This window comes from Dama dama, chromosome 4 (genome assembly GCF_033118175.1).
Source record: "Dama dama isolate Ldn47 chromosome 4, ASM3311817v1, whole genome shotgun sequence".
NCBI classification, from domain to species: Eukaryota; Metazoa; Chordata; class Mammalia; order Artiodactyla; family Cervidae; genus Dama; species Dama dama.
In genome coordinates, this window is record NC_083684.1 from 45,196,133 (window position 1) to 45,216,898 (window position 20,766).

Consider the following 20,766-nt stretch of genomic DNA (forward strand, 5'->3'; position numbering starts at 1 on the left):
CATGATACAAACAAACCTTGATTTCCCATGGAACATTCACAAGGTCGCTAGTGGGAAAACGTGTATCCATGTTTGAAAGTTTACCACTGACAACTATAAAAAAAAATAAACTTAAGGAAATTTTATTTTCACTGAGAAAAAATTTAGAAAATGGACAAAAAAAGAATCTCTCATAAGTTCACTTACACAGGTACAGAAACTTTCAGTATATTATTATAGTTCTTTCCAGTCCTTTTTGTGTATATTCTATTTGTACTATTTGGTTACACACATTAATATTTTGCACACTTTTAAAAAAACAGAATGTCATTTGATTAATGGCTGCGTGGTATTCCATTATATAAGTTATATAAACATACCATCCTATAGTTTCCAAAATCGCCTGGGAAAATTCTTTGGGACCCACCAACTAAATAAGAATCTCCAGGATGGCAAGGAATATGAATTTTTGAAGCTTACCCTGTGATTATAATGCATTTAATTAACCTACCTAATTAATTATCACATACTTCATTTGTTTAATCCCTTATTTTCAAACATCAAATAGTTTTCAAATTTCTGCTAAATGACAATCACAATAACATACCTGTAACGACAGGCATCTCTCTGCATATATATACATTTATTTCCTGAGGACAATTAAGTAGTTTGTTTGCTTTTTAAAAAGAATTTAGTAATCAGGAACTATGGAATAACTGCAGTTCTGGGAGTGCTCACCCCAACACAATCAGAGAATTCTACAGAAGACTCATCCAGGGTCAGTTGGGAGTTAAGACTCTTAACAACCCTAGAAAATCTCTTAAAAGACTGAGGTCTGCCTTCTCCTTTATCTCCATAATCACAACCCTGCTCAAAAGGGCCTCCCTTGAGTATAGCACTGAAATTGGCTGTCTTCTGTTGTTGTGTGCTATTTTAAAATACAGATATGTTAGTTCACTTTGTGTGGATCACAACAAACTGTAGAAAATTCATAAAGAGATGGGAATAACAGACCACCATATTTGTCTCCTGAGAAACCTGTATGCAGATCAAGAAGCAACAGTTAGAACTGGACACGGAACAATGGCCTGGTTCCAAATTGGGAAAGGGGTATGTAAAGGCTGCATACCGTCACACTGCTTATTTAACTTACAGGCAGAATATATCATGTGAAATGCTGGGCTGGATGAATCACAAGCTGGAATCAAGGTTGCTGAGAGAAGTATCAACAACCTCAGATATGCAGATAACACCACTATGATGGTAGAAAGTGAAAAGGAACTAAAGAGCCTCTTGATGAGGGTGAAAGAGGAAAGTAAAAAGCTGGCTTAAAACTCACATTCAAAAAACCAAGATCACGGTATTCGGTCCTTTCACTTCATGGCAAATAGATGGGGAAAAACTGAAAGCAGTGACAGATTTTATTTTCTTGGGCTCCAAAACCACTGCAGACAGTGACTGCAACTATGAAATTAAAAGACACTTGCTCCTTGGAAGGAAGTTATGACAAACCTAGACAGTGTATTCAAAAGCAGAGACATCACTTTGTCAACAAAGATCTGTATAGTCAAAGCTAAGGTTTTTCCAGTAGTCACGTATGGATGTGAGAGCTGGATCATAAAGAAGGCTGAGCACTGAAGAATTAATGCTTTCAAACTGTGGTGCTGGAGAAGACTCTTGAAAGTTCCGAGGACTGCAAGAAGATCAAACCAGTCAATCTAAAGAAAATCAACCCTGAATATTCACTGGAAGAAGTGATGCTAAAGCTGGAGCTCCAATACTTTGGCCACCTGAGGAGAAGAGCCGACTCACTGGAAAAGACCCTGATGCTGGGAAAGACTGAAGGCAAAAGGATAAGGGGGTGGCAGAGGATAAAATGGTTAGATAGCATCACCAACTCAGCGCACTTGAGTTGACCAAACTCCCAAGAGATAGTTAAGGACAGAGGATCCCGCTGTGCTGCAGTCCATGAGTTGCAAAGAATCAGACACGACTTAGCAACTGAACAACAAGGAATGGTAGTTCACATAACTAACCCAAAGAGCAGTTTCTTAAACTTAGTCCCAGAGATTCCTAGGTATTTTCAGGGGTCTGAAAGCGCAATACAGTTTGTATTCAACGCTGTTTCCATTTTGATGGTAATATACATACAAGGTAAATACTAGACAATTCACTCAATTTCAGGGCCTGCAGTCTTATATTTAATATCAAAATGATACAAGGTCACCACTCAAAGAAACTTAAGCCAATGTTTCTAAAACTAGGATGTGTGGACATACTCCCCGGGTTCCTTGAGAAAAGTTTTTCCTTTAAAGGGAGTTTATACCATACTGAAAGTTGAGAACCACCTGCTTAGAAGACAAGAGTCATACTGCTTTTCTTCCTGAGCTCCACCCAGCCCAGGCTCAGCGCTGGTCAAAGTTCAGACTGCACGATTCTGTGCACCATCGGGTCACTTGTAAGAGATCTCCACCAGGCCTTCCAGCCACATTTCTTGAACCCATCCCCAGGGCAATAAGAATCCATTCCTTGCCTTTTACCTTATTGACAGAACCTAATATTCCAGAGACCATCAAGCCCAACCCCACTCACAGCAAACGGGAAAAGTAAGCCCCCGAGAAGGAAAGTGCCTTAAGCGAGATCACACAGCTAGCTAGCAGCAGAGACAAAACAAGAGCCTCCTGCCCCAACTTCCGTGCCTCCGCTGACCCTGTAGCGAGCAGGGATCGCACAGACCTCATTTCCTCCTCCACCACCACCACCACCACCATCCCCAAACCCATTTCCACTCTCCTCGCGTCCCCAACCTCCCTCCGTTCTCTCCAAGTCCACTTGTCTCCCTCTATTCCAGGACCTCACAAACATCCCACACTCCCCAACTCCAACCCTACTGCTTCTGGCAGTCCCTCGCCTACAAAACACACAAACGCAGAGAGCGCCATCAAACAGGGACTCGGTCAGCCCGCAGAACTCCGCGCGCCGGGGTCAGCCCCAAGGCGCAGGCGTCATCCTAAGTCGGCGCGCGTCGGTGACGTCACGGGTGCGCCACCCCCTGAGCCAGGACCCGAGACTCCAGCCCCGAGAAGCAGGTCGTCGGTCTGTCAGCCTGCTTACCGCGTGACTTCGGGCACAAGGAATGTCTGCGCCACAAACTTGGACGAGAGAGGCTCTCATGGTTGAGGGCTGCTGAAGAAAGTAGAGGCGGATAAAGAGTGAGCGACGCCTGAAGGAGACGTCAGTAGAGCGCACCGGAAGCGGTCCGAGAATGACGAGTAAGCCGGGTTGAGGGCCACGAAATTGGAGAGGGGTGGGGTGTTGGAGAGCCGGAGACTAGGTCTAGGTATTGGTGGGTGACAGGGTTGCAGGGGAGTCTGAACGGAACTGCCGTGGGAATTGTCCCGACTTCTAGAAGTGTAACTGTGGCCAGGAGTCCCGATTGGCCTGGCGCAGTCTCTGAACTAGGAACTGATGTCGGGTTCTCTGGGCCGGAGGAGGGGGAGGGGGGCTGCCCTGCTCCCTGGTGAGTGGTGCTAGAGGAGGGCCCAAGGCCTTGGTCTGACTTGGCTGCTATATCCCGTGGTGGCGTGGTTAAGGCCCTTTTCCTCTCTTCAACCCACTTTCCCCTTTTGTAACGGTTGGATGGCATCACCGACTCAGTGGACATGAGTTTGAGCAAGCTCTGGGAGTTGGTGATGGACAGGGAAGCCTGGTCTACTGCAGTCCCTGGGGTCGCAAAGAGTCGGAAGGACTGAGCGACTGAACTGAACTGAAGGTACTGATAATGGTGCCTGCCCAGCCAGCTGTTCTGTGAACGACCCTCTTCTGGTGTAAAGCGCAGAGAGCGCTCTGGGGAACAATACCACTAACCCAAGGCTTTGAGAGTTTGAGCAGAGAGGAGGTGAGCAAGTACCCTAGGCAATTTATATAGGCAGGGGAGTGACACCGTTAAAACTGGATTTTAAGTTCCATTTCTGCCTCTCGATCTGCGTAATCAAGTTACGTGTCTCAGCATATTTGAACTTCCAATTTTCTCAGTGCATAATAGGAATGTGTGTGTGCGTGGGTAGTCATGTCCGACTCTTTGCAACCCCATGGACTGTAGCCCACCAGGTTCCTCTGTCCATGGGATTTTCCAAGCAAGAATACTGGAGTGGGTTGCCTCCTCCAAGGGATCTTCCCAACCCAGGGATTGAACCCATTTCTTTTGTGTCTCCTGCATTGGCAGGCAAATTCTTTACCACTGGCGCCACCTGGGACTATATAATAGGAATAATAATGCCTTTAAAATGGTCATTCAGAAAATATGAGATAAAGTGTACATATTTTGGGCATGGTAAGTATTGAGGGCTCAATAACTGTTAGATGTCTGTTATAGGAGGGGGGCAAAAAAGGCTTCTGGGTTTAATGCTAGGCACCTGTTTCAGTTGCAGTCATTCCTGGGGTTCCATACCCTGCAAGTTGCTTTCTACAAACAGATTTCAATCCCTGTCTTCCAGTTGAGGGAGAATCATACTCTGTATATGAAGCTTGTAACCACCTTGGTTTGTTTGTTCAAATGTATTCAGGGAAGCACAACAGAGCTGGGATGGAATTTAGAGTGTAGTGTGAACCATATTTTCTAGTCCTTTGGCCCTTAAACCAGGCCTTTGTCTCATTCTATTCATACCCATATTCTGTCCCCAATGCTGTGGTTTTCTTCAGAAGAAATTAAGAAACAAGAGTGTGAAAATTTTTGAAGCAGTTGTTGAGCAGTTGAGCAGTATGTATTTTGAGCTTGAAGAAAGCTCTATGGTATTTTATCAATTTAGGACACCTTCGGTTGTATGATGCATCTCAGCTTCATTGATACTAAAATGTGAAAAGTCTTTTTTTAAACATCAAACAGTAAACAAAATGTAATAGTTTCAACTCTCCTCATCCTGAAAAACCCTGTCACATAACTTTTAAATGAGATACATTATTAGAGTTCTAGAGCAACAGATTCCAGAGATTCTGACGCACATTCATGTTTGAGAAGCACTGTTTTAAAGCACACCGCTGGGACTGCTAGGATGGATGTGGCCGGAGGGTAGGACCGTAGACATCCGAGAAAGCTTTGGCGCTGTGCTCTCTGTACCACCCATCTTCTGTCCCTCAATAAGCAAAGTGCTTTTCATAGTTAGAAGAGTCTTAGGTTTTCTAGCCATAGCCAACAGGATCGACCTTTCCGTGTTTGTGTTTTGTTTTGGTTTTAATCCCCTAGGTGCGGTCTACCATGCCTTTTCTCAGAAGGAGGCAAAAGAGTTCGACGTTCAGGTACAGTGCTTGGGCAGGGGGTCTGGGAGCACCAGAGGTGATGACCAAGATGGCTCAGTGGCTTCTTAACCTTTAGTGCTGTTTTAGATGTCCTTTCCCACAGTTGACTTCTCATGTTTCCAGCAGACATATTAGGTTTAATCAAGGTCTGTTGTTCTGCTGGCCTCCTTTCCCAGAGTCAAGTTTGATAAACTGGGACTTCTTGATCTGTGTCCCCTCACCATGTACGGGACACCAGGCTGTGCTCTCCTGAAACCTGTCATGGTGAGCACTGTCATTTGACCTTGTTACTCTGCCCCCTTCACTCCTGAAGAGGGAAGACAGATCATATTTCATAAGTGTAATTTATGGATCATATCTGGGTGCTCCAAACATAGTTTGGCAGAAGGTTCACTGGTGACTCATAATGAGGGAGTTACTTAGGAAATCAAGATTTTGAAAGACTGATATGCCTTCATTTGGCTTTTGCATGAAAGGTGGGCCACTTAGGTGTTTAAAGAATCAAATGTCAAAAACAAAAAAAGAATCAAGTGTCCTCTTACAATAATAATAGTGATGATAGTGAATTTTTACTTAGCATTTAAAAGTACAGAACTGAAGCTGACGGCCCTCCTTACTATGGGGAGCCTTGAAGATTGTGTGTATCACATTTATCCCCATCTCCCACCTATCCCCAAGCCCATGACTGCTCCATGAAATGAGAGCTTGATTACTATCGACACATAAGCTCCAAGGTGTTTGCAGCCCAGTTAGTGCAACAGAAGTCCAGGAAATGGCCCTGCCAAGAGGGAGAACCTCAATACAGTGCTCCCTAGGGGTGTGGCGAACATGTGGGCAGATGCATTGGAATGAGGAAGAGACTGGTGGAACTTCAACTTGAGGGACAGCAGTGCATGTTCTTTCAAGAATTACACGCAGTCCTGACAGTTACTTTGCCCAGAAGTCCTCTCTAAGCGCAGGTGCTGTCACAGTCACACGCTGCTCTGCTCCGTGCGGGAAAGAGTGACTGCGCAGGGCTAAGGTATGCTCACAGTGTCTTTCTTCATGCAGTGCCAGAACCAGTTAGGAGAGTAGTCATGCCACGTCCGCAAGGCTGAAGACTCAATAAAGAGTATTAATGATACGGCCAATGTCAGAAGTGCTGCAGCTGGGCCCAGCCTGGAGTTCTTGATTATGCTGTTTTTCCCTAGTGTTAGGATCATTTCCTTCGAGGCCATCGCTTGCCTTCATTTGATCATGATTGATTAAATACTGTTGTCTTATTGTTTCTCAAGCTTTCCTCCCTTCCAAGGATGAGAGAAGTCTTTTCTTCCAAATACAATGTTTTTGTCCGTTTGGTTTTTTTGCTGTGGCTTTTTGTTTTTATTTTTAACTACAAAGAAGTAGAGTAGGAAGTTGGAGTCTGAGGTGATTGATCTGTGTGACAGTCACAAATTGAACTTTAAATGTGGCTTTCACTTCTGGCCAGCTGGGCTGGCGGACACTCGGCCAACAAGAGGCTGTGTGGGCCTCGGTGGGTAGATAGGTGGGTCAGTGAAGGTGGCCCCCCTGCTGTTGCGGTGGTGTGTGGGAGTGCCCGGGGGCCTGGGTGGTCCCAGCCAGAGCAGCATCGCACCATCTTGTCCCCAAGCAGCACATGGGAGCCCAGCGGGCCGAGGCCTTCGTGAAGGCCTTCCTGAGGCGCAGCATGCCCCGCATGAGCCAGCAAGCCCTAGAGGACCACCTGCAACGCAAGGCCGTTGTCCTGGAGTACTTCACTCACCGGAAGCAAAAGGAAAAGAGAAAGAAATCTAAAGGCCTTTCTGCCAAGCAGAGGAGGGAGCTGCGGCTCTTTGACATTAAGCCAGAGCAGCAGAGGTATGGCGACCTTCTCCTGCCTTTCCGTCCCAGCAGCGTGATCTACCTGGTACTGAGTATGGATTTGGAAAGCTAGGGGATTCCCTGGTGGCTCAGACCATAAAGAGTCTGCCTGCAACGTGGGAGACCCAGGTTGGATCCCTGGGTCAGGAAGATCCCCTGGAGAAGGAAATGGCAACCCACTCCAGTATTCTTGCCTGGAAAAGCCCATGGACCGAGGAGCCTGGTGGGCCACAGTCCGTAAGGTTGCAGAGTCTGGCACAACTGAGCAACTTCACTTTGGGAAACGAGGCAGCCCCTGCTCCACTTAAGCTAAGAGAGCCTCTCCCATTTCTGCCACAAGGGGGCAGCCTTCCTTTACCAATTCAGACCTTTTTGATTTTTGGCTTCTGTCCTATCCTTAACTAATAAGGCCAGTGCCAAAAGTGAGTCTTTCGCCCATGGCAACAGGGCGACAGTTTTCTTAGAACAAAAGGAACTGATACTTCTTAACATATATCTCTTTGTAGCTTTTAATAGCACTAGACAGACTCACCCATTGGGGTTTTATTTGCCAGAGAATGTGTTGCCCCTGTGTTTCAGAAGTTTCTGAGAGAGACATCACTGTCTGTGGGAGGACATGTTCCTCCCTCCAGCTGACACCCCATCCCTTCTTGGCTACAGTTCTGTATTTGCATGTCTTAGGACTGTTCATATGCTTTGGCTCCAAGATCTGTAGCCAAATAGCCTCCCACATCCCCCAAGACAGAGACTGTCACTTTGTTCATGGCCCCCTCACAAAATCAGCTGGGTTTTGGGAGGAGGCAGGGACTGCTGCCTGCCCCTGGTGTGCCTCAGCCGTGTCCCCACCAATAGAGTCCACTGTGGGTTTCAGCCTGAGGTTCTCATTTTCTCTAACCAGTAGCTTCATTAAGCGGATTCCTCATGAAGCACCAGGAAGGCCCATTCGGGGTCTTCTCACCTGCTTCCTCCCCTGCACCCCGCCACTTCTCACCCTCCAGACAGGCCCTGTCACCTTGCACATGGGCTTATGACAACCAGCAACTCCTGTTTACTGAGGGCTTATTGGGGTCAGTTTCCTATGACAGAAAACCTCAAAACAGCAGTGACTTAAACAATAAGCCAGTAGCAGTGGCTTCTTTTCTCTGTGAAAAGTCCGGTTGAATACCATCCTGCGCTGGTGAAGCCATCAGACACCCCGGAGTGCAGCCTTGGGTGCGTCCTTGCTGCTGCACCGTCTTTATCTAAGGTGTCTGCCTGAGCTCCAGCTGTCACGGCTGCGTCTAACCAGCAAGAAAGACGAAGGGGCAAAGGAAGGCAATATCTTTCTCTTCTCATTAGCAAAAACTTAGCTTTGAGAGTGTTCTACCGGAGAGGAAACTAAGATTTGAGAGGTGAAAGTACTGGATTTCAGTGCGGTTATAGGAAGTAGAACGAGGATTTGCACCCAGGCCCCAGTGATCCAGGTCATGGCCCTTGGCATCAAGCCACGCTCTGTGCTCTTTGGATGTTACATTGTCATATATTGTATATGCCACATTGCCTGACTTTTTACCTCTCTCTGAATTTGCCACAGATACAGTCTTTTTCTCCCTCTACATGAACTCTGGAAGCAGTACATCCGGGATCTATGCAACGGCCTCAAACCAGACACGTGAGTCGCAATTCTGAAGCCTTGCCCTTTGGGGAAGAACCCAAGGAACCCTGCTATCAGCATTGCCTGGCTGCAGAAGTCTGTAGACCTGTTTACTTCTTTCAGAATTTACCATCATGGTGTACATTGAAGGCTTCTATTTACCTCTTAGGCAGCCACAGATGATTCAGGCCAAGCTTCTAAAGGCAGATCTTCACGGCGCTATTGTTTCAGGTAATTTGCTTAAAGAGCACATCATCTGGATGCCCAAGCCATCCTTCAGTGACAGTTCCTTTCACTGCTGATATCCCCACATCACCAGTACTTAGGTTAGGAGATGACCACAGATGTCTTAGTCAATTCTGACCACTTGTTGGATACTCTTAAATGATCTCTGTGTACCTTCTCCACACAAAGACCCCTGCTGGTATCCCAAAGGACACAGCAGCTGCTGGCGCTCACACACAGCCTGCTCACTTGAACAGTCCTGTGGTTTTAAATGTCAGCTGTGGACCAACAGTCACCAAGTTGTCATCTCCAGCACAGACCTCACCCTTGAACTCTTTGAATTCAACTGTCTACTGTATATAGCCACCCAGATGTGCAGTGGACATTGTAAACTTTACACATCCAAAATAGAACTCTGGGCCTCTCCTCAGATCAGCCCTTCCCCTGGTCTTTGTCATCTCAGTTGCCACTGAGATCATTGTCACTGATACCACTTAGTACTCCTGAGGGCCATAGATAGTAGTGCACTGTTCACGCTGGTTGTTCAGGCCGAAAACCTAAGAAGTATCCACATTTCTTCTTTCCTCATCCCCACCTCCAAGGCATGAGCGCACCCTAACATCCAAATCTAAGCCACTACCTCCTCCCCTGGATTATTGCAAAGCTGCCTAACCCTCTTCCTGCCAACACACTGCCCTCCCCTGACGAGGCAGCCAGATGAAAGATTTTTTTTTAACTGAAAAAGTTGTGTCCCTTCTGCCTCTTTACTGTGGTCCAAACAGCCTGTCCATTCTCCTTGGGCAGCAGGTCTAACCACACTGGCCAGCTTTCTGCTTCTCACCAAGCCTGGCCCTGCCTCAGGGTCTTAGCATTTGCTTCTTCCCTCTGTCCAGAGAGTTCTTTGTACTCACAGACTGATTCTTTCTCATTATTTGGGTCTCTACTCAGAAGTCGCTTCCCAGGGGGTCTACCATTACTAAAGGTGACCCCTCTCCCCCATTACCCCGCCCTTGTGTTTTTTTCGTAGCACTCACAGAAACTACAGTTGTCTGTGTGTATTACCCCTCCCCTGTGAGAACAGCAGCCCCCTGAGAGCAGGACCGGGACTGCCCTTCTCACTACTGTGCCCAGCACCGACCTAGGACAGTGCCAGACACACGGCAGGTGTCCAGTGACCATGTGCTCACCGCATGGGGGTGGGCTGGAGGGGGCGAGGGCCTGCTGCCGTGGGGGCAGCTCATTGCTGGGTGACGTGTAGTGGCCTCCCGTTCTGGCCAGAGCGTGGGAGGTTACAGGAGGACCATGGTGAACAGGTGTTCATTCAGGTCCTATAAGCGAGACTTGGCCTTGCCAGAGCAACCCAACTGTGGGTCTTGGTGGTATTAGATACACATGTGACCCCTTGGCTTCAGAATCCTGCCTAGGACCCCTGAGGCAGCAGGCCCTCTGAAGGACACCCTATCAGAGCAGCACAGGCCCTAACGCCCCCAGTAAGGGACTGGGAAGCCTGGGCTTGTCCATGCCCAGCTGAGTAGCCAGCACTTAGGATAGGAGTGGTGCCCCTCACCATGCCCCGCCTGCTGCTTTTTCTTCCTCTGCTGGCTCAAGGTTGGGAACAGAGCCCTCATCCCCTACAGGCCTGGCTGCCTATGGCTCCATTAATAGCACAGAGGCCTGAGCCCTGAACTGCCCTTTTCCTTTGCAGTTACAAAATCCAAGTGCCCCTCCTATGTGGGTGTTACAGGGATCCTTCTACAAGAAACAAAGCACATTTTCAAAATTATCACTAAAGAAGACCGCCTGAAAGGTACGTGACTGAATGGCCATGGCTGTGGCCGCCCCACCCAACTCGCCGGCCCTTTCCTCAGGGCTCTAAAGGTAGTTTGGCCTTTTGAGTCAGCAGATCCCTGCCTACCTTACATCTCAAGCCTGCAGAGACCATCCTGGCACCCAAGGCTTTCTCTGAGACACTGGTCAGCCCAGCTACTGTGGCCAGATAATAATCAAGGGAAGGAAGGGTTGCTTGGCAGTGCCTCCAGACACCTGGGTCTGTTTCCAGGACTGAGACCCTCCACCTGCCCAAAGGCTGCTGCCTCCCAGAGGATTGTAGCCAGAGAGGTAGCAGGGAGGAAGCCAAGGCAGCGCCTGCCCCTGGAGTTCCCAGAGCCCGCGCCCTGGGATGCAGGGAAGCGAGTCCCCACTCATCTGCCCGTTGTGCTCACCGCTCTGGCAGAGGAGCACCTGGTCTGTCAGGATTCCCACACCCCCACTTTGCCCACGAATCCAGAGATTTCAAAACCACAGTGGGGGTTGTTCCTTTTATTTTTGACCCTTGGATTTCTTGCTGCTTGCTTCTATTTCCCTATATATTCTTCTGCTCTCATTTTAAACCTAAGAAAGTGGTGTACAAGTTTCCCCAGGAAGCATAAAACCATGAGTCCGTCTGCAAGTTATGTGGCAAGACCTGTTTCTGGCACTTTTTCTGGGAGTTTCTGATTCCGGGAGTTTGGTTCATGGCCTTTCACCCTGAAAACTAGGTGTTGAGTTATATTTAAAATGTGAGTGAATTGACCTTCTGGTAGAATCATCACCTTCATCCTGGTATTGTTACCTTTGTGGGTTCCTCCATTTCCTAATGTCTTTCCTAATAGCTTTGTTTATTTTCTAATACAAACATCTTGGGAATAATAGTTTCTGTAAAAGTGAACTTACTGCTAGAATTTTTTTCCTTATCCTTTTTCTCTTACTTTTTTTCAGTTATCCCCAAGCAAAACTGTGTGTTCACCGTGGAGATCGATGGCTTTATTTCCTACATTTATGGTAGCAAATTCCAGCTGCGGTCAAGTGAGCGGTCTGCAAAAAAGTTCAAAGCCAAGGGAACAATTGACCTGTGAGCTGTTACTGCCTAAGGGGATTATTTATGCCAGCCAAAGCCTGGAAACATCCACCTTTCAGGGAAGAGATGGTCAGGCCAGTTCTGGTTATAGACCATTTCCAGCCAGTTTAAATCAGCGTTAAGGACACTTAGTCATCTGGGGAGAAGCACACTGTACTGAGCACAGAATTCAGGGACCAGAGGGGTGTGTCTTTACAGATGCTCTCGTTTTTCTGTTACTCCCATGGAGAGAAAAGATTGGCAGAAAGCACCAGGAGTGACACAGGTTGACCCAAATAGTTTGTTTGGTTTTTCTTTTTCATACTTTTCTGTTTTCAGAATGTTGTTTGATGAGTCAGTAGTCTGTGTAATAAAGCATGCGTGTGGGCGTGAACAGGCCACAGGAGCGATTCCTGCAGTGCAGCCAGGACGAGGGAGAGAGGCCTGAGGCCGTCCCTGGCTCCTGCCTTTACTTCTGCGCTCGGTGCCGTGAGGCGCTGAGTCTCACTAGCTAGTGGTGACCTGCATCTTTGATGGGTCACTTTAAATCAGGCCTTCTGTCAAGCTCTTTGACCTAACCAAGGTTCACTTTGCTGTTTCTAGAAAGCAGAAGAAAGTTCCAGTACAGGGAGCTTAAGCCTATGGAGTGTTCTCAGTTCCTGAGTCTGTCAGGCTCCAGAGGAAGGTGGACTGAAGGGAAAACAAGACTACAGCCTTTCCCAAGGTCTGACCTGCTAGGAAAGCCTGAGTCCCCAACAGTGCCACCTTAGTTGACTCTTAGTTCCATTTTTGCTGCCAAAAAGCATGGCTCTCCAGTCTGACCCTGGCCCTGTGGGCAGTGTGCCCATGGGCCAGTAGGTGGGGCCCTTCTACGCAGGCCTGAGTACAAACCAGCCGAATGAGAACAGGGTGGAGACCAGCCTTCCAGGTGTGCTATTGAAAAAGCCATGTGGCTTAGGAGACCCTATCACCCCTTTCCTTTGAGAAGCAGGTGTTTGCCAGTCAACAAGGTGAAGGCAGAAGCATTCCTGATGACAAGCTGGTGGCAAATTCACATGCTTTTTTCTTCCACACCAAGAGAAGCAGCAATGCCAGAGCTTTGCTTTCTTAGCATTTCCCACTCAGACTCCACGCGGGACAAGAAGCACGATAAGGGGAGTGTAAACACTGATTTCACATCAACTGGAGAACAACGAGAAGGCCTAGCTGTGCCTCCTGAAAGCTGAGCCCGCCGAGAGTCTCCCACGGACATACATGCCTGGCAGCTCGACCCCGCTTCCATCTGTGTGTGGTGTCCCCCACTTAGCAGGAGGGTCTGAGTCCCCTGGGGTGTTCTCCGCAGCCCAGCCGCCATTGCCTGTGGTTTGGAGCCCAAGTCCCAGCACCACCTCAGACAGGGCATCCTGACCCAGTGGCAGCCGTTGGGTGTGGCCACAGGGACACTCAGAGTCAGAGCACTGGCTTGCTTGGGTTCTCGCCACCTGAGAGAGCTCGAGCTGGGATTTGAACCCTATAGTTTAGCTCCAGAGCCACGTTCTTTAGAATGGGAAGATACTTCGAGAGTGCATCCTTTATTACTTGGGTTCCCGCTTCCTGAGGGAATCTCTTGTCTTTCCCATAGTACGGCTTCTGTTCTTTCGGCTGTCTGAAAGTGCCACACTGGTAACAGCGTAGGTGCTATCACTTCCTAAAGCCCACTGCTCTTACACACCCCTCTGCAGTGTAAAAGGCAGCCAATGTTGTGTAAATATACAGTTGCTTTCCAGAAAAGTTGTTGGAACCAATTGCCATGTGAAATCTGTTTTTCACTTGGCGCAGACTCAAGTTTCCATGTGAGTGGCTGTTTTGTTTGTAGACCTCTCCCCCTCCCCAAGGAGACTTGGTGAGAACGCTCACCTGCCACGAAGCTGCTGCTGCTGTGCTGCCTGTTTCTGGGAGACCCTTCTGTCCCTAGGGGCCATTAGGCCCTGTGCCCCATGGACCATGCCATCCTCAAAGGCCAGGGACGGGGTGAGGGGGGCCCAGGCCGGGCTAGGCGCTGACTGTGAGTGAGCGATCCCGATGAACCCGTACTAAACGCTGCCACAGGCAGGGGCGCGGGGCCTGCCATCCCCATGGCTGCAGCACAGGGCTTGTCTTGGAGGGCGGTATAGTACTTTGCAGTCCAGTGTCTCCCATCTCCACTGCCCAGGGAGCAGAGCTCCAGCAGAGCTGGGGCCTTGGACAGGTAGGCTACCTGTGGTACACAGCGAAATCTGCCTTGTGTATAAGCCTTCATGCAGGGGAGAACCCTGTGCCCCAAGAGGCCTGTGAAGCAACAGAACAGTTAACACCACGGGATGAGACAGGAGACGTGGGTACAGTGACCCATTGTCCCCCTAAGAGCGAGTGGGCCCCAGGCCCTTTACATCCCCTAGGCCAGTTCTGAGCAGGACGCAGCCACAGTGCGGGGCCTGCAGAGGACAGGCCAGTGCCTCTAGGGCAGGAAAAGGGTGCAGCACCTGGATGGTAAGGGGCAGTGTGGGCCATGCCTTGTTAGCTCAGCCTGCCATAACAGTGCTGCAGGGAGGCAGCTTAATCAACAGACGTTTCTTTTCTCCTTGTTCTGGAGGCTGGACGTCCAAGGTTAAGGTGCTGTCGGGGTTGCTGTCTGGTAAGAGCTTTCTCCTTGGCAACATCACTGTGTCCTCAGATGACCTGTGTGCACTCAGGGAGAGGTGAGGGGAGATCGCTGGTATCTCTTCCTCTATAAAGACACCAGTCTTAGGGAATTAAAGCCCCACCTTCCTAAGCTTGTTTAACTTTAATTACCTCCTTAAAGGCTCAGAGCTTCAACAGAGGAATCTGGAGAGAACATGATTCAGTCCATAACAGCCATGGAGGTGTCCCGGCTGGGACAGACTAGTTGTATCCTGTATCCTGACCCACATCCTCACACTGGCCTGGCCTGGCCTTCCCACACCACTCCATGGGGTGGAGAATTAGCCAGTTCATCCAACCCAGCTGCTGGACCCTGAGCTCCCGTCACCACAGGATTCCAGGATTTGCTCATGGAACTTCAGTTCAGCTGCTCCCTCCAATACCAGGAGCTCAGAGGGTTCCAGCTTCTCTTACATTTCTGCAAACAGCTCCTCTTCCCAAGCCCTCTTGGGGCCAGGCAGAGTCTGGTTGGGAAAGGAAATGAACACACAGGTGGGCGGGGTGGGCAAGGGAGGCACCCTGGAGGTGGCTCTGGATCCAGGCATTTGTGGGATGTTAAGAGCGTGGTCACACAGGCTCAGTGGGGCCTGCAGGGCCAACATGAAGGACCCAGGAAATCACCTGCCCAGAGGGCAGCAGGAGGGGAAAGATGGTGAGAGCTGCTAGAAAAGTTCTACTGCATCCGGGCAGGCTGTGGAATTGTGCTGATCCAGTCACCCAGTTCCAAAGTCTTCCAAGGCCTCAGTGTCACCATCTGTCCAGTGTGGCCTTGAGACTAGATCAGGGCTTCCTGAGGTGCTATTCTGGCACTACCTGTGCGAGAATCTGCAGGATATGTGTCAAAAGCAGCCAGATCCTGGGCTGCGATCAGACTTCACGGGTGGAGCCCAGACAGCTTTCTGTTTCTCTAAGACCCCAGCTGGTTCCTCCAATCATTGATGTTTGAGGATGCTGGACTCCAGATGGTATCTGAAGGCTTTCCCAGCTCTGACATCTGGACTGTGATTTAAGATTTGGGCCTCTCGGGATGGCGCTTTCTGAGTGCTGGAAAAGGTTGTCAAATGACTGATCTCTCAGGTTCTGAAGAGTAAACATGAGCATTCCCCCCAAAAGCCATAAATTACGGTAAAAAGCTTTCTTTCTGGACAATGGCTTTAGTTCTAATTTAGTTTGCATTTCTTAACTATAATGTCTAATTAAGACATCTGTTAAATGTCTATAATATTAATTTAATAGAGGGGGTTCTAATAGAACTGTATTGGAATTGTCCATTTAATTAACCTCATGGGCCTTTAATGGATGTCTTAAATAGACATCATTAACAAGAGTGCTAGACAAATTAAAATTAGAGTCAATAACATTCTTGGTAATTTTTCCTGAGCTGTGAAGGACAAGCATTGCTAAGTAGACAGACACAGAGATGGAGTGTTGGCGCTGGCGTCCCCAGCAGGGTCCACAATGGACAAGGCCCCAGGCACAGCTCAACCATTCTGTGTCCTGGTCAGCTCTGCCCAAAGAGGGAAGCCATCGGAGGCAGTTCTCAGGAGCACAGGCCTGCTCTGCCCGCTTCATATACCTTTCACAGAAAACATTTGCTGACCGGGTCCTTCAGACAGCTCCTGGATGTGGGAAGGAAATGGAGGAAGGAGGGACTCACGATTCTCACCAGATACCATCGCTGTGTGGATCGGGAGAGGTGGCACCCTCTAGCACAGGGCAGGATTGACAGGAATGGGTGGGCGCAATAGGACGAAATGGGATGAGAGGAAAACATTCTATTACTTCTGGCCCCTCCGCGCCACTGAACAGCTCTCACTTAAATGAGCTATAGCTTCCCAAAATCAGTAGTCAGTTCTCTCTTACTTCATCTCTCACCAGCTTTTGTCATGACTAACCATTCCCTGCCTCTTGAAACACTTCTGTAGCCCCACACTCCCTGACTTTCCTCCTGCCTCCCTGGCCACACCTTCTCAAGTGTTCTTTCATGGATTCTCATCCTGTTCCAAACTTCCAAATGTTGGTTAAGCCCTGAACTCCAGCTTTGGACTCTTCTGCATTTGCTCTGTAGCTGGTCTCATCCACAACTTCAAATACACTTGACTCTCAAAATCATATTGGCAGCCTAGCTTCCTCCTAACCCCAGACCCAAATCTGTAACTGTATTGTCTGCCTCCCCATCCCGTTCCAGTGTGAACTTCTGAAGGACATCTTTGTACTGATCTCTGCTGTCTCCCCAGTGATGTAGAAACAGTGAACCCTAACAGGTGTTCCATGAGGGAATGAACACAAGAAAGCTCCAATGCCCCCCACCCCAGCCTGATATGACAGGACACAGAACTACTGACTTCCCTCTGCTCCCACCTCAGCGAATGGCCTCCTGGCTCTCCCATGACTTAAGCCAGAAACCCAGGCATCATCCTCTCTTGCATTCATGCCCCCCAACCAATCTCCCATAAAGTGCTTGGTGGCCCTCCTTCCAGCCTCCTTGCCTTCTCCTTGCTCCCACCTGCTCTCATCTCAACCAACAGCCACAGCCCCTCCCTACCCCCCGCCCCCTGCCCCCGCCTCCACGTGGGGCCCCACCACAGCCACCTGACCTTTGTGAAGCATGACTCAGATCTCACCGCCCTTCTGCTCAACACCCACAGGGAAACTTCCCAGTGCTCTTTGAATTAAAGCCAGCTTCCGACCAGGGTCATCGGGGCCCCCTCCAGCCCTGGCCTAGCCCACCTCCCCAGTGTCCCAGCCCACGCCTTCTCTACAGAGCTCTGCCCTACTCAGGGTGGGCACCTGTCATGCAGCCTGGGACGCTTTTCCCTTGGACTTGCAACCACAAGGCAGCCCCTCCTATGTATCCAGCTCCCTACAGGTGGCCTCCCTCAGAGCGGCCTCCTCTGAGCAGCTCCACACCAGCCCCCCTCTCGTATGAGTCCATCTTACATTTTCTGTAGCATTTCTTAGTATCTAACAATCTTGCCTGTTATTTACTGTCATCTCCTTCTACTAGAATGTGAGCCCCATGAACACCGGGACTTTGCCTGTCTCGTTTGCCATCATCACCATTGTTTCCTCAGTGCAATCTAGAACACTTAAGTTGCACATAAGTGTTGAGTTAAGTAGTTGCTGTCTGACCAAAAAAAAAAAGAAAAAAAGGCAAGCAGCCAAGAGTGTGGCCTGATGATGGATAAGGGTCGGCACACAGCAGCTGTGACCCTGGCCATGTCCCCCTCCAGCTCAGACAATACCCCACCAACCACTGCCACAGCTTGTCCACGGTAGAGCAGAACTGTGTCCTGGGACCCGCAGGCTCCACACCTTCCACGCTGGCAGGCATCCCAGGCAGCAGTGATGCCCTGCGTCATCGGGCCTGCCCTTCCATCTACTCAGCCAGATGCACTTACACTTCAGGAGCAGCTGTGATGTGCAGGGTGTGTGGCCAGCGTGCCTCTGCCCTTTCCAGCGTCACACGCTGGAGCCCAGGGTGTGAGTGGGAGCAGGTGCGGCTGGTGCAGGTGACCCGGCCTGAGAGGGTGCTGAGCTCAAGAAGCTCAGTAATCAATCAGGAAACTCAAACTCAAGGTCCAGCTTACTCTTGACTTGCAAGTTCAGCCACAAAGGACGTGAAAAAAACAGTGTGTTCAAGGTGGCTTTATTTAATCTACACAAATTAACGTGCATCCTCTGCCAGAAGAAAGGGAAGGAGAGAAATGATGTTGCAGATGGAGCTGCCTATGGCCCTGCCCTCCCGTTCAGTGGAAGCTTGCCCTGCAGTGGTGTGAGATGGAAAGCATCCTCAGTTGCCCTCTGTCTCCCCAGAAAGTGTGTGACTGTGATGCTGCTCACAACAGCACAGACCCTAGGCCTGAGGTGTGCTGGAGGGGTCCCGAGCCTGGGAGAGTTGACATGTGCCTCTCTTTCCAGCTTCACTATACCATTCACGTCGGCAACTCGAGACCAGCCGTGGTGGGAATATTTAGACCACACTACCAATCAGGGCTTGTTCATTTTCCAGCTTGCCACCCGAAACACCAGTCAGCTCCTCTGCGTGCAGGAGAAGCCGTGATAAGTTCCAGCCCTGTGAGCAGGACCTTCTGAGGGAGGAGGGCCTGTCCCTGCAGGGCCCCTGCAGGAGATGTGACAACATGATTTGAGCCTGAGGTGGTGTTTGACACCTAGCCCACAGAAGATGGGACACCGTGGCCTGGGGACTGGAAACATTTGCATTTGCTGTCTGATAACTCGCAGGGCTGTGGATTTTGGATCTGTGTCCTTTCTGTGTGTGAGTCTATCATGTGGGTGCTACATATGTTTCTGCAAGTTAAGCATCTCTCTGGAAGTCCTGTTTTCTTGATGGTAGCTGGGTTGCCCTAACAGCTCTTGCTCAAGGATCATGGATTGAAAGCGAAGAAACTCAAAGTCCTGAGAAATGGGGTGTGTCACCAACTTTACAGTTTTAACACCTCCCTCTCAAAATATGTGCTGTCTCTCTGCCCTGGACTTCCATGACCAAGAAGTCAGCAGTGCTGTTACTAGGGTGTGATCACCACAGATGTCCTCATCCCCACCCATGAGAAGCTCTAGCGGGTGTGACAGACAGCGAGTGGTGGGAACGGTTATCATGGGGGCTGCAGAGTGGGGTGGCAGGGGTGGGAAACAGGACCTACCAGGGGAAGCTGGTAGGTCTGGAGGTGGAGCAGGCTTCCCTGGGGACCTGACCTTATGATGAGGCCAGAGGGCTGAGCTGGAGCCAGGAAGGCAGAGGAACCTCCTACAGAGGAACTGGGGGCAGGCAGAGGGACGTGGGCAGGGGAAGAGTACTGACCGCAGCCGGAGGCTTTGGACACTGGGCAGGGCAGCGGGAAGCCAGGGTCGGGGGAGGAAAGGAGACAGGGGTGAGCTGGAGCTGGCCGGGGCCAGGCCTGGAAGACCAGCAAGGAGGCTGTGCCTGTGAGGGACCAGAGTGCCAGCCTCAGGGATACACAAAAGCAGGTTTGAAGGGTGCACACAACTCCCCACAGACAAGGCCTTGTGTTCACAAGCATCCCACACACGAGCCGCCACCTGAGTCTCCATTCACAGCCTCGTGACCTGTAAGGCTCCACCTTACAGGTCAATAAGCAGAGGGTGGCCTCAGCCAGCCAGGCTGTAAGTGGAGGGGCTGGAGCACGGCCAGCAGGGCCAAGGAGGTGGGAGGAGGCCGCAGGTGAGCTGTCTCGGGCAAGAAAGGGCCAGTGGGCAGGTGGGGAATGAAGCAGGAACCCCTGGGCAGCAGGAAATGAAGAGGAAGATGGGAAAGCTGGACCAAGAACAGGGAGTGGTGTGGGCACTCTTCTGAGATGTCCTTCCCTGCTTTGGCTCTGTCGCTTAGGCAAGCCACCACCTTTGCAGTGCCTTTGTCCCCATCTGTAAAATAAGCATCACAAATAAGGCACAGTGAGTAAGATTTACTCTGTGGGACTTCCTTGGAGGTCCAGTGGTTGAGAATCTGCCTTCCAATGCAGGGGATGTGGCTTTGACCTCTGGTTGGAGAACTAAGCTGCACGTGCCGCAGGGAAATTAGGCCTCCACGCCACAACTGGAGAGAAGCCCATGCTTTGCATCAAAGAGACCATGTGCCGCAGCGAAGACCCAACACAGTCAAATAAATAATTTAGGAAAGATTTATGTGTGTGTGTGTGTGTGTGCTCAGTATGCTGAGTCGCTTAGTTGTGTCCGACTAAATTTGCGACCCCGTGGACTGTAGCCCGACAGACTCCTCTGTCCATGGCATTTTCCAGGCTAGGATACTGAAGTGGGTTGCCATTTCCTACTCCACTTACTGTGCATATCACCCCCAAATGTGGAGAGTTCCCACAATATGTGGTCTCTTCTTTCAAACACACAGGAGCTGTCACTTGTCCAAGCTGCCCCCCCACCCCGGGCCAACACTCTTGGTGGAGCCTTGGCACTGGTCATCTGTTTGCTGGCCAAGGACACTTGAGATTAATCCACCCAGGATCGCACAGTACTGGCTGGATCACATGGGTAGGCCTCTCTCCTGACATCAGCTATTCTTCTGGAATTTGATAAAGACTCCCTTTCCCCCTGAATTTAAAGCCCTGGTGTTGCTTGCCAGGGTAAGAACAGGACTGATTTTTGCAAAGTAGGAGCCCCTGCCAGCTCCTGGCTCCTGGCGGCGTTTGCTGCAGAATTTACAGGC

The 20,766-nt window shown here is 49.9% G+C and overlaps 1 protein-coding gene across 3 annotated transcripts; it reads left to right on the top strand.

Annotated features, from left to right (window-relative positions):
• Nucleotides 1-2,998: 2,998 nt before the first annotated feature.
• POP4 (POP4 homolog, ribonuclease P/MRP subunit) lies at nucleotides 2,999-13,691 on the top strand. Of its 3 annotated transcripts, none has more exons than XM_061138905.1 (7): nucleotides 2,999-3,251; nucleotides 5,222-5,274; nucleotides 6,905-7,131; nucleotides 8,708-8,785; nucleotides 8,937-8,998; nucleotides 10,698-10,799; nucleotides 11,750-13,691. In XM_061138905.1, exons 1-7 carry the CDS (start codon nucleotides 3,245-3,247, stop codon nucleotides 11,884-11,886), a joined length of 666 nt encoding a protein of 221 aa, XP_060994888.1. In that variant the 5' UTR covers nucleotides 2,999-3,244; the 3' UTR covers nucleotides 11,887-13,691. The 3 variants fall into 3 exon arrangements, with proteins under 3 accessions (XP_060994888.1, XP_060994890.1, XP_060994889.1); XM_061138906.1 differs by having other exon boundaries at nucleotides 3,000-3,251; nucleotides 6,908-7,131; XM_061138907.1 differs by lacking the exon at nucleotides 5,222-5,274.
• Nucleotides 13,692-20,766: the final 7,075 nt, after the last annotated feature.

Excerpts from the sequence above, each read along its gene's own strand:
- POP4 (XM_061138905.1), top strand. Across the intron at positions 5,275-6,904 it reads CAAAAGAGTTCGACGTTCAG|CAGCACATGGGAGCCCAGCG; the intron begins GTACAGTGCTTG and ends CTTGTCCCCAAG. Across the intron at positions 7,132-8,707 it reads ATTAAGCCAGAGCAGCAGAG|ATACAGTCTTTTTCTCCCTC; the intron begins GTATGGCGACCT and ends AATTTGCCACAG.